This window comes from Erpetoichthys calabaricus, chromosome 17, assembly GCF_900747795.2.
Source record: "Erpetoichthys calabaricus chromosome 17, fErpCal1.3, whole genome shotgun sequence".
NCBI lineage: Eukaryota > Metazoa > Chordata > Cladistia > Polypteriformes > Polypteridae > Erpetoichthys > Erpetoichthys calabaricus.
Genome location: NC_041410.2, coordinates 21,515,498 through 21,529,412, shown reverse-complemented (window position 1 = coordinate 21,529,412; position 13,915 = coordinate 21,515,498). Strand labels below are relative to the sequence as shown.

Below are 13,915 nucleotides of genomic sequence, written 5' to 3'. Positions count from 1 at the left end.
GGGTAACACTCCGGTACCGATTTGGTCAACGAATGAGCAGTCAGAGATAGGAGCTGGGAGCTGAACTAAACTGGGAGTCCATCTGAGGTGCCAGTGATGCCAAGTATGCCCTGTGCATGTCGAATGGCGTAATATAAAATGTACGCCGTTAAGGTAAATAAAAAAGGCAGAGAATTGGACCGACTGGAATCAGGGCTTTTACGCAGACACAGCAATCGGCCGCTCGACCGGGTTAAGGATGGGGGATCCTCTGGTGCACTACCGTCCCGCCTAGGGCTGCTTTTCGGATTCACGTCTGTGCCCATAGAAGGGGGAGGGGTCAAACGTGCTCTTCCACGTCCAGAATGTTGATCTTAATGAGGCGACGCGCCCCCAACACCCCCCCCCCCCCACCACCACCATTGTTTGCACGCTGATTTTCCACAGCGAATTGTTGGGGGATGAAGCGCCCCATGGTCAAATCTAGTGCCACCACTTTGACCTATAATCGCCAATGCCTCGGCGTTAACTGCTACGCCACAGGGCAGCTCGCCGCACGAACACGACTTTACTTTGAGTTACATTGGGATATCAGGAGGTGTCTGACATCGTGATGCCCTTTGAGTGCCGATCTTCATCCGATAACGTCTAAACATCACGTTAAGATCCACAGATAGTCCGCTCACCTAGACCTCGAAGAGCCACAAACGTTTTCATGTGACTGCGTCCGTCCTGACTGTCGAAAGGCAAACCCTCAATACCCCGTCTCAGACGCGCATGCCCATAGCCCCGATCATCTATATCTTATTCCTGGTTTCTCCCGTTTGCTGTCCGCGCAAGAACTCCAGTGAGGCCGGCAGGGGGCGTCAGAAGCCTGCGACACCAACTGTCTTTTCTAGTTGGCCTTTTGTCGCGTTTCTGCCCTTATGAATTCTCCATTGTGTTTAGGAGCAGCAATCAGGTACTTCATACATAAACATCTTTGTGAGAATGAAGATGCAAAGTCAACTGGCTGATCCGTCTTCTTTACTGCAACGTCAAGCGAAATTCTGGGTTTTGTAAAACTAAAGGCCCAACACAAACAATGAAGTGGGTGACAGCTTTTCCTTCTCCTTAAAAGTTATCTGTGGCCTCCCTCTTCTCCTTTTTTATCTTTGTAGATATATTTGGGGTGGGGATGGTTATTATAGGGTCCGTGTGCTGCTGTGCTGCCTCCTGGCTGTTTGCACGTGGTGGTGTTCGTTATGCGTGCAGGGTTTTCTTTTCAGGTCTCATCAGTAGACCATATGCTGTGTTTTTAAGCATTTTTTCCTTATGAGAAAGTGACGTTTGTAGAGAAGGTCCAGCATTTAACTGCAGGTTTTTAAAACAGTTATTCTTTTGTCATGTTATTTCAGTTTGTCAATACAATACTACCAAAAATTGAAATATACCGCATCGAATGTATGAGTCAAGAATACCCGTTGAATGGTAATCTGCTGTGACCCCTGAATGATCACTTCGTAACTATGACAGATGTATTCACCCATCGCTTGCCCACTCCGTATGTCGTTTTCAGTCCTTTAAAGCCAGCAGTAGCAGGATGTGAGTCTGCTGTCCCTTTGCCCTTTGGCACCCATTTTCAGGTGTTATCAGACAGATGGTAAATCTGAGTTTTTGAGTCGGAAGTTCTGCGTGAACTCCCTCAGAACACGAGCGCTACATTGGACAATTGGAATAAAACACGGCTTCCTGAATTCTCCAAGTTGTGACATAACGCTTAACTTTTCACCTCAATCAATTGTATAAAATCCACCTTAATAAAAGAACGTGTGTGTGTGTCTGTAACTGTGTGGCCAGACAGTTGCTGTGCCTCAGTTATTTGGTATGAGATTCTCAAAAGCAGTGCTAAGGGTTTTGATGCACCATCTGTTAGAAAGAAACGTATTGCATTTTATTACTACAAATTTCTGTTGAAATGAATAACACAATGCATTCTACTACATGCATTACAAAATACATTCCAGCAGATGGTGCACTGTAAACTTTAATTCTGAATACAGTGACGTCTATACTGATCTCAACCTGTCTTAGACGGGTAGCTCAGATAGACAAACAATGACCTGGTAAGCCAGAAATCCCAACCAGTAACCTACTGAAGTGGGAACGTAAAACATCACAAGTTGGATCTCCAAAAACACCAGGAACGTGTGAACGCAGCACAGTGGCGACACGTTAGGTTCATACGGCTTCATCCATTCACGCATTGTCCAAACCCATTTTCTCATGAGCTGGGCAATCCACCTCACCCACACATTTGTGACCACGAACACAGGACCATGCAAGCTCCAAGAAGGGAGCACCTGGGACATGGACCCTGGTCCCCTAGTTGCAAGGCAGGCGCACACCCACTTCACCACCGTGATGCCATTAAATGGTTTGAGTCAGTCTTAAAATCGAGCTGCACCCTGCCCGATGAACACATTCACTTCAGATTTGAACTCTGGGCCAGACCTGGGGCACTTGCCGTCATTAGTCTATTAATCACGTGCTGCTCCCGAGCACAGAGAGGGCCTTTGTGGTGGTCTGCCTCACCATGCCAAGTGGCTCATAGACGCACTATCAGCAGCTCCCATTCTGGAGTTTTAACTGTGTAGAGTTATAAGAAGCTGCTGGGTTGTTTCGTTCTCTTGTGTGTTTATTTGCACAAATGCAGCAGTAGAAGTCCATATTTAGACACACATCTCATTAATCTAAATGGCAGTCTCTGGGAAGACAACAAACAGCTCTGTTGGTACTCAGATCGTGCTTGGTCAGCTATCACCGAGAGTCCCACCAGGGGCATTGCCACCAGCCTAACCTCAAAAAAGAAAGATCCTGGGAACCAGCACTGAGAACCCTGGTAATTGCAGAGATGTTTGAATTGCCTATTTGGCAGCACCACTTGAAGTCAATGAATCTGACCAAAGCAGGCCAATTGCTGAACTCAAGACTTTAGGGCCTTGGGAAAGGTGGGTAAAGAGGCAGGAGGTGGCAAAATGTGAAGGGCAAGGTAAATTGAAATTTCTATGTGGTAACGGAGAAGAGCACCATATAATAATAAACAATGCTGGAATAACCTGTTCAGGTCAAAGTACCTGAATTTGAAACTTGAGAATATAGCGCATTTTACCTTCCATCTGTTCCTTTACCAAAATCCTTTTCTCACCTTCAAGCCAATCCCTGCAGTACTGTGTACAAAGCAAGAGCCAGGCCTGGACTGGGCACCAGTATATCAGAGGGTACATTCACACACACTGGCGTATCTGTTTACTTCATGGTCTCCAGGTAAAAGTAGGTTGGGGTGTGAGAGGGAAGCTGAGTGCCCACCCAGATTCATGACAAACATGCAAACAGAGTGACCAAATCGGGTGACCTTTCGGCCTATTTGTGTGGGCAGAGTGGATGGGGGCTGCCCACAAGGAACCTGTCAGCTCCCAATTGGCCCACTTCACAATGTGCGTAAAGACCTGAGATACAGTAGAGAGAGAAATGGGGGCTAAACATCTTTGGGCTGTCCCACACCATGCCGACAGGGGACCATGGAGTTCAGCCCAGACTTGGCCCTTTCAGATTTTAGGTGCTATTCACAACTTGACGTGGAGTCTTGTAACACATTTGTGACCACGAACATGGGACCATGCAAGCTCCAAGAAGGGAGCACCTGGGACACGGACCCTGGTCCCTTAGTTGCAAGGCAGGCACACACCCACTTCACCACCATGACACCATTAAATGGTTTAAGTTCAGAGTTGTAATGAATTCTGCCTTATGCACTGCAGACGTCTGAAGTTCTCAAAAATCCAAATCTTTTCTTAACCCTTTTATTCATATTCTGAACCTGAACCATATGGACGGCTCTTGTACCCTACCTGCTCATTTACGATTTGCCTCCCTATCACTTCACATATGTTTTGCAATCAAATACCATTTATCACTCGTCGCTAAATGGGCACATAACCTTTCATTACATCAAAATGAATATTTCTTTTTAGATTTAAGTAATACACTTCCTGTGCTGCCGTTAAGTAACCCTGCTTTATCATCATCATCATAATTAATGTGGATCATGAATTAAATGCTGTTATTATCATCTTCATCCATCCATTTTCCAAACCTGCTATATCCTGAGCAGGGTCATGGGGTAGCTGGAGTCTATAGGCAGGAATATCCCCTGTCCAGGGAGTCGGTCCATCACAGGGTGAACATACTCAGGTCCAAACACACACTTGGACTTTTTTTTTTTTTTAATTTAGAGTACTTAACCAAACTTTGTCCAATATAATCTTTACTGAGTCCTTTAAGCATCATAGTCAATCTCAATCAGAGATGAGAGTGTACCAGATTTGGCAGTCTATCCGAACTAGTTACCCACACGGGCCCAGGCTAAACTCATCTGCAACTTAACAAAGGCATCTGTCTTTTCTCAAATGTGTGAAAATTAGGGTGGCCAAATAATATTTAGCTTTTTCATTAGATATGGGGGTATGCCAACTCTGCCAATCCAATTTGAAGTGGTTACCTGCACTGGGTCGAGCTATAGTCAATTGAAACATAAAGACTGAGTAGATCTTTACTTGTCCCCTGGAGGAATTTTGGCTTTGTACAGAAGTTAATTAAATTCATAAATAGATAAGTCTATACAGACACACACACAAGAATGACTAAAAAGAAAGAAAATTAGAACAGAAAAACTTCTAACTTGGCAATCACACTCACAGTGAGGCATTATGCAGGCGTATTGCCACTGGTTAAGGAACTCCAGTTACGTTTCTTCACACAGTCAGAGAGAGAATGTGTAGCATTGTTCATGAGGGTTTTATCTTCATTCTTTCCTTCATTATTACCTCCAGGGGGTCCTGAGTGTGTCCTTTTAATTAGCTTTTGATTTGGTGGGCCTTTCTTGAAGTGAGAGTACGAGCCCAGCACGCCACAGCATAGTAAATCGCACTGAACATCACAGAGTTATAGAAGATGTGAAAGATGTCACGTTCCACATTAAAGGAAGGCAGTCTCCAAAGGAAAAAGTGTCTGCTTTGCCACTTGTTATATAGTTCCTCTGTGTTCCAAAACCAGTCCAACCTGATATTAAGGTGGACCCCCAAGTACTTGTAGGAGTGCACCACCTCTACATCCACTCTCTGAGTAATGACTGGGCATATAGGCTCTTTAGTGTGGTGAATGTCAATAACCAGTTCATTGGTTTGCTGATGTAAAGTTGCAGACAATTCTCTTTGCACCAAGAAAATAAAGTTCTACATCTGAATGTTATCTCCTGTCTCACCCCCTTATCAGTACACCTCATAAGTGCAGAATCTTCTGAGAATTTCTAAAGAGTGACATGACCTAGTGTTATATTTATAGTCTAAAGTGTACAGAGTGAAGAGAAAAAGCAGACAGGACCGTTCTTTGTGGTGCTCCAGTTTTGCTCTCGCACTCCACAAGCCTCACAAATGGCAGTCTGCCCAACAGATAGTCCGTTATCCAGGACACCATAGGCTTGTCCACCTGCATAGCTCTAAGCTGACCCCTTAACAAGGATGGTTGGATTGTACTTAAGGTGCTGGAGAGATCAAACAACACAGTCCTCCCAGTGCTGCCAGCTTCGTCCAGCCTTATGGAGCAGACTGATAATTACATACTCCATTCACATCTTTGTCCAATAGGCAAACTGCAGTGGGTCCAGGTGATCTACCCCATGAGGACCAGCCTCTCCAAAGGCTTCATGAAGTTGTCTTTCCACAAAACTGTAAAACTTAGGGTGGCCCCCACAGCGACGTTTGGGGGTGGCAAGTGGGGCGACCTCACCTAAGGTCCGCGTATCCCGTTTGAGCGGATTTGTCAAGTTATATTCTCCAGTGTGTATATATATATATATTTGAGATGCTTCTAAGAGAAACCCTTTTAAAATCCCTCTTCAATGTCAAATTCTGTACATGTACGTCTTTGAAAACATTTCATAGTCCACCTTCATTGCCCGAAAAGGGTCGCCAGTATAATCCCTTCCTAAAATAGGTATAGCCCATTAGTCGCTGGGTTGGCATCTCCTGGCTATAGAAAAAGACATTGCAGATCTAGATTAGACTACGAAGATGTCATCAATGACTTTTCTTATCGGAAGGCAAGAAAAGTGGATTTTTGTCTCTGAACCTGGAAACCGGTAAGAGATTTCATGATGATACCTCTACGTTAATTTCACACTTCCTGTCGAAACACTGAAACTCACTTATTGTAGGTTATAAACATGTCCGAATATCAATCCCCAAAAACATGTCTCGCTAACGATAACCGGCTGGCATGACATCAATGTGAGTTATAACTATGACATCCTGCTTAGTGAGACTCGGAGTATACTTGTAATTTGGGCAGTGGCGTAGCTAGGGGTGGGCAGAGGGGGCGGTCCACCCCGGGCGGCACATTTTTGGGGGCAGCATTATTGGCCAAAAGGCTCAGAACACTTCACGTGTAAGCAGCAGGGTTCGGAAAAATATCAATCATGAATGAATTCCCACAAATGCTTCAAAAATCATTTTCAGACGGTCCTTCTGTGACGGCATCAGACGCGGCAGTTGAAATTTATGAGGCAATAACAAAAATAAACAGAAACATTAGATACTTTATTAATTCCAAGGGGAAATTCACAAATTCATTACACTGATAATAATTTCTAGGAAGATAAACAACTAATTCACAATGTATCATTTCGTTTCGTTAACAATCCGAATGCGTTCTTGCTCATCCCCACCTATCACTTGTACACTACACTATTTCTGGTTTTCGCAGCGTAATTATATTAAACTAATAATCAGAACACGGCTTATCAGTGCGTCTGTACTATATTCTTGTCTAGTTGATGCTTATAAATAATTATGTGAAAAAAATATTGCTGTTTCTCTATATATAAATAAATCTATGCAAAATGTATCTTAATTTTTCTCTCTGCGTCATTTTAATTTTCTATTTAAATAGGTTAACATATTCAGATACGCTGGAGGGCGGCAAAATGAAGCCCCGCCCCGCCCCACCCCACCCCGAGTGGCGCGAGCTCGAGCTACGCCACTGAATTTGGGTTCTCTTCTAGAAGAGGCCCTGCTAATTTCCACATGACACCACATCACATTTCACACTGTCGTGGTATTGTCATGAACTATGAATTGCACTTTTTTAATAGATTATTTCATTATATTTTGATAATGTTATCTTGCAAAAATTTAGATGAATACTGTAGTGAGAAAATCCAGTGTATGTTAACATTTTTTTTTTTTTTTAATTTATGTGCACCTTTATACAGTCCACACATACCGGTAACAGCATTTGACGCAACTGGCCCCGCGTGGGGTTGCTCAGCCCTAGGCCCCGCACACCTCTAAGGTGGCCCAATGCTATTTAACCCTTTACAGTGCCCTTTAAACATCATGGTAAATCTTATTCATGAGATACGGGAGTGTGCCAACTTTGCCAGACATTCTGACTCAGGTACCCATGTCAGGCCTGGCAAAACTCATCTACAACTTAACAAGGGCTGCTGTCTTTCCATTAACGTTGAAAATGTAACTGGTTTGCACAAACTGCATGAATTAGTCACTGGTCGGAAGCCTAATAAGTTACAAACTTCAGCCTGGTCCTGGCATCTTGGAATGCCCAGCAGCAGCACTCACACACCCCCTCTACTCAGGGGTCAATAAGGTTACGAAGGCATGCTCTGCACGGGTTGGGACTACATATGTCTTTTATATGCCAGAGACAATTATGCTTTATTTTCTATACTAAATCATAAAATTGTCGAAGAGAAAACTAAGGACCTCGGTGCCGAACGCCCCGATCAGAGAGTCAAAGCGTGAAAACCCTGGCTGGAAGAACTTCGAACAGCGACCACCCCCTCCCTCCCTCCCTGCGTCCCTAACTCGTACCCGCCTCCTTAGAGTTGACGGTCGGTAGTCCGTAAGCCGAATGACAAACACAAACATAAATCAAAACACGGATTACGCACGCGAGTCACAATTCCCACCGAGCAGCTCCGCTCCGTCGACTGAACTGGCCGCGCTCGCCGGTGTTGTGGCGCGTCGAATGAAAGTGAAGGTGATGAAGCCTCACCTACGTGACGTCATCGCGCGCCCGGAGCGCTTAACTCGGAAGGCGCCTTTTGCTTTCTTCAGCTCCGCCCCCTCCCTTTCTCTCGCTGTTCCCTTAGTCGCTTTTCTTCCCTCGTCTGTACGCTTGGCTGTCCCGGCCTCCCCGCTCCCTCCCCATGTGCTCGTTTTTTCCTCCTCCTCCTCCTCGTCCTTCTCAGCTGCGCTGGCCGGAGCTTCACGCATCCGAGACTAGCGCGTCTCCCAGCGAGACGAGCCGCAGCACCGGACTGGCTTCGCTTATTATTACTATTTTTCATATTGTTGTTCGGCTTCGAAGGAGAGACATGCCAGAAATAAAGAGGACGTGCTTAACCGAGGCGCTCAGCTGCTGTCACGGGAGCGGGTAGTGATGCGCGGTCCTTACTAAATTGTGTTCATCAGCACGAGGCTTTCAGTCCTCCGGACTAGCTGTGAGCGCAGCACCTCGGACGGCTGTCCCACCACCAGTCGCCCTGGTTTCTGTAGTACTGGCGATTGCTTTCTTTTTTTTGGTTGTCAACAAGAACTCTTACCCCTGGGATTTGCCCCACCTGCCTCTGGAGATGCATCTTTTGGGATTCTTGTCAAGTTTGCAGCCCGGCGTCTTGTCGGTTGACAGCCTTTAAGTTTAAGGATCTCCGGCGTTTCGGCATGTGGATGCATCTCAACCTGCTGATCTTCGTCTTGTCTTGTTTGGAACTCGCGTTCCCAGTCCTGGGATAAGGATGCCAGTGAGCGCGATGCCCAGGGGGAGATCGCTAAGCCCCACGTCCCTTTCCCGCAGCCTGTCGCGGCTCAGGGAGTTTCGGACCCGGACGCGGATCATGTTGTCCCTCGGCGTGTCTCAGATGATACTTGGAAGCCTCATCCTCGCAGTTAGCTTCGCTGCTTTGGCGCTGACCACATCGCCCAGAGTCCGGCATTCGTGCCCCTTCTGGGCAGGCTTCTCGGTAAGTGCCCGAAAGTCGCCGCATGTGTGTACGAGTTAGAAGCCCCTCAAGGCTGACCTGTTACTGCAGGTAGAAAGGAGGTTGTGTGCGGGGGGCTTGTGCAACTCGAAACTTTTCTCCCATACCAGTATCCTGGCACGAATATATAATATTTAATGTTAAGCGCTTGACACGGTCATGTTTAAATTGAAACCCAGGTGCCCACCAGGTTGCCCCCGCACATAAGATACCCAGTCTTTGTCAATATTAGGAAACAGAGCTGAGGGTTCCGGAGGATTTACTCCAAGTAAACGCGCGTCTTACTCCATCCAACTGGCACTTTTTAGAATGGCAGCTGTAGTCATAATACAAATAAACGCCAAGACTTCCGCGTTTTTATGTTTCACTCTTTTATTAACCTATACAGTTTATCCTGAATTGACTTCTTGTCTGATTATAAATGATGCCGACACCTTCATCCTAATTCCGTAAAACCTTCTGGTGGATGTGCCCATTTGGCGTGCAGCTGACGTGTACCTGGTGGACAGAGAGCTGGCACGTCTGTTGGTTTACATGCTCCGGCTAATCGGAGAATTGCAGTCGTTCCCCAGGGTGTCCACAAAGAGATAAGTGCCTCGCTTTATTTAAATCACAACCCCAACCCCCCCCACGTCAAGCACACAGTAGATTGACGACGAGATGAAGGTGTTACCTTCGGGCACCGAGGCCTCTTCTTTTCTTTTTCATAAATCCTTTCACCCTGTTTCTACTGCTTTTGATACGGATGGACTTGGCACATGCATTATTGATGTTTCCACTTGAGGTTGACATGTCTGGTGTCGTCACGCTGTTACAAGTAGAGCCATCTTAAATGAGTGTTCTAGGAATGTCCGTTATAGCGCCACTCGAACTGGACTCGTGTGCTCTGCCGGTTCTCCTTTCTTTTTCTTAGTCTATATATTAATATGTGGCTTTGCTTGGTTGATCATTGTACTTCTATTGCCATGGCCGAGTATCGTCCTTCTACAGATTTTCAAAAATGTGTTTTCAATGTTTTTTTTTTTATTATTATTATCTTTTATTCACCCCGGTTGACTTTCACACATCTCGCATATTAGAGATGGAACGGGACCCCTCAAATGATGGCTGCACACGTCCTCCGGTTAAGGTTCAGTGCAAATTTTTGTACATTATGTTCCTGGGGTGTTCCCAGAAAGTACATCCTGCTAGGCTCAAAATCTTAAACCGGACCCCGGCGAGGGCTTTTTATGGTTTTAGTGTCGAGAGTCCCTTGCAGTGATTTGTATTTAATTGATGATTTCTGTAGTGTTTCATTTTTTATGGATATTGAAGCGGCGTGTCTGAGCAGAGCGATGTCGATTGCCAGCCGCAGTCCTCTTACCTGTGCTTCTCTCCTCCCATACGGAGTGTCAGCTTGCGCTTCGGTGGGTCTTTTTCGTCCGTTTTGCTCAAATTTGGACAGGAACAGCCGGCGAGGTTTTGCATTTAAAGAACCGCTGCTCGTCTCTCCCACGTTTTGTTTGTTTGTTTCCGTCTCGTCCTTATTTTGTGCCAAAGACCTGCCAATGAAGAGCTGGCGGCCCGCCAGTCCGAGTCGCACACGAGGAGGTCACCCGCAGTTCTGCTGGCCGGAGTGGGCAGACGGTGAGCCCCCCAGCGGTGTTTCATTGAGACGGTCCTGAGACCAGAGAGGCCAAACCCCCCACTGTTTTGGTTTATCCCTTCGCTGAGCTCTAATTGGGGTGCGGGGTTGGCTTAGGGGATCTGCAGTTTGATCTCATTGACTTCGCTTTGTTAAATTTAATTTTACCACATCTACGCCAGGTACTCCAGTCAGATTTGATTTTTGCTTTCCTTACAATAAGGCCTGGATTAACCATTAAGCATCAAGGGAAGGGGGGCCCATTGCCGGTTTTACCAATGGACCGACCGTATGGTACAAAAGTGCAAATGGTGGAGCTGAACCAAAAAAGGGGCTCCCACATTAAATGAAAAAAATGACATATATATACAGTAATAAAATAGTAATAATAGGGGTTAATGATATATATTAATCTTGGGAATGCAACAAAATTTAAATCTGCCACACAGCCCGCCGAGGCTCACATGATCGGTCTTGTCCTGGTCACATCGGCTGTCCCGTTCAGTCGTCCACTGAGTGTGAGTGCAGCTCATATATATATGGGGGCACTAAATGTGCTTAGGGCCTCTAAAGGTCTTAATCTGACCCTGCTCACAGTAAAGCTAAATAGGGAAATGGCATACGACTCCAGAACTCGGCTAGAGCAGACAACGATATCCGACACGTTTCAGAGTTTGTACACTCTTTTTGCTCTCGGTTTATCTATTTGAGGCCTGCAACTAGCCAGAGTGTCCCGGCGGTGGCCACGTCACGTAGTTTAACTTTGTGACTCCCTTTTACCTTCATTAAGACGGTACGAGTTAGAGCGTCTCTGTTTCCATCATTACAGTAAAGACCCGCAGTACAATTGACACCAAAAGAGAGCAGAACAATTCCTCCGGTGGCTTGTGCCCAAGGGCCCTCTGATGGTCATTAGCCAGTGAAGATGAGCTGACACAGACAATCAGTGGAGGGGGAGACCCCCACACATTCTAGGGGTCTAACATCAGCCGGCTGAGATGCTTTGAGAATTTAGAAAATGACAAGAGGGGCGCATGTGTTTAGTTTCTTCCCTTCACTCCCCTGTCTAACTGCTGATTTAAACTTCCAGCCCCATGGACTATCGATCTATTTATTTATTTATTTGGATGATACATTTATCCAAGACAGCTTGTAACATTTGACATTTCCAATTGGAGCACAGACAGGTCAAGTGCCCCGCTCAGGGTCACACGGTGTCACAATTGGAGCACAGACAGGTGAAGTGGTCACGCGGTGTCACTTGTGGCATTTGGAGTCCAAAGTCTTAACCACTGCGCCACACGGCCTGCCTGTCAGTTAGTTGTTCTCTTTTTTTTTTGTGTATACCTGTGAACTTGAGCCAGTCTTCCTTTATATACGGTGTAACAAAAGGCGCTATATAGGCGCCCAACCCGACACAGACGGACACGGAGGCACGTATAAAATGAAAGACTTTTCTTTATTTTCTCTTCAGCCATGGGGCACGTCTTTCCCTGTGTCCCACAGCCCAACAAAGACCCACAACACAGTTCTCTCTTCTTCTACCACCACTCCTCCTCAAGCTTAGTCCTCCTCCTCCCGACTCTGGCTCTCTTTTATCAGGCACCCAGAAGTGCTCCAGGTGGTTGATTGGTGACCTCCAGCTGCACTTCTGGATAAGGTGAAACCAGTGCCTAAAAGGGGCCAGTTGCTCCTGTTGCAGCACCCCCTGGTGGCGCCTGCGGAACCCCACAGAGCTGCACAGAACTCCAATCCCCATGAAGCCCTGGAGGAGTCCGAGGCACCACTGCAACCCAGGGTTGCTGCCACCTTGCGTCCAGGGGGAGATACTGGGCTTCCCATCCTTGTCCCCCTGGCAGATGGGGTGAAGGGGTGTCCCGGCCATCTGTCACAACATATACTGACAATCATGACGTCTGCGGGTCTGTCTGGGCACTTGATGTGTGCTCATGCAGAGGCGAATACTGCACAAGTGACTCTGAGTGAGCCTGTTCACTTGGCTGTGCTACACTACAGTACCTCAGGGAGATGATCGCCATTGTAAGGCGCTACATAAAATCAATGTCTGAGTTCTAACCTGGAAAAACAAAAGGAGCTATCTAAGTTTGTAAAGCTCCTGCAGCGGGGAGGCCATGTTCCCAACGAAAAAGCACTTGTCAGGAATCCGAATGGAGAAAAATTTTGGAGGCCCAATGATCTTTATAAAAATTAATTTTTTTTTAAATTTTAATTTTTTTTGCATTACTACTCACTACTCAAAGCGCTTAGCAATTGCAGGTTAAGGGCCCAACAGAGCAGAGTCCCTTTTGGCATAATAACAACAACACTACCTCCTGGGGGGATCTTACAAATATGACTCTCCATAGGAAGGCGCTGTATGAAATCTCCTGGTCCTGAGATGGTGTTTACCGTCCTCATTAAAAAATCTTAAGAGTTTGGTTCAAACAAAATCTGACAAAATACTAAAATGCATGACTTTGTTTTACTGAACAGGAAAGCCAAACGGGGTTACTTGATGTACCCCTCATTACGTCTCCACTTATTCAGTTCTCAGCTAATCAGTTTATGTCAATGGTCAGCATGATACGTTGAACTATTCAAAATTTTAAAGTATTTTCAAATATAAAAAGACGAAATGCTTGCCTTGATGCATTCCTAAGGGGTCCTCCATCGTTAAGAGCTGCCCGTCCTCCGTCTGTGTGACAAAGCCACCGCTGCCACTGTGACTCGCTACAAACTCAGAGAAACAAATGAGGGGATCTGGATCTGTGCCACCGTGGAGGGGCATTCTCTAAAAGTCACAGGGGCAGCCCCCTCGGGCGCATTTCAGGCCCAGAGATGCCTCCAGACATTAGTTGTGCTGGTTTAACCTCACACATCGACTGGCGGGTTGTGTTTGTGTCAGCTGTTCTGAGGAGACATGCAAGTAAGACGTTCACTGTACTGAGGACGCGTGACAATTTGTCTTGACCTGACATCATCAGAACGCGAGTCTCTGTGGCCACAAATGAACCGCTTGCCATTGGCTGAGGTCTTGGCTCTTCACTTCATCCTACATGTTTTGTTCCACAAGTGGGATGGAATTCCTGCTCATTGCTTGTGTGGCATCTGCATGTTCTCCTGGTGTCTGCATGACCTCCCCCTCAGCTTCCATATCCTCAGAGTTAGACAACTGGTGCTTCTTAACTGGCATGTCTGTGCCTGATGGTGGACTG

General features: G+C 46.2%; 1 protein-coding gene across 2 annotated transcripts in view; it reads left to right on the top strand.

Moving 5' to 3' along the window:
* The first annotated feature begins 7,904 nt into the window (after positions 1–7,904).
* The window catches only part of fam189a1 (family with sequence similarity 189 member A1), a 404,507-nt gene continuing 398,496 nt past the window's right edge, over positions 7,905–13,915 (top strand). The window contains exon 1 of one of the 2 annotated variants that reach the window (XM_051920463.1): positions 7,905–9,058. In XM_051920463.1, coding sequence (XP_051776423.1) covers positions 8,834–9,058 — 225 coding nt within the window. In that variant the 5' untranslated portion in view covers positions 7,905–8,833. The remainder of the gene's footprint in view (positions 9,059–13,915) is intronic. The other variant, XM_051920464.1, reaches the window with a different exon arrangement.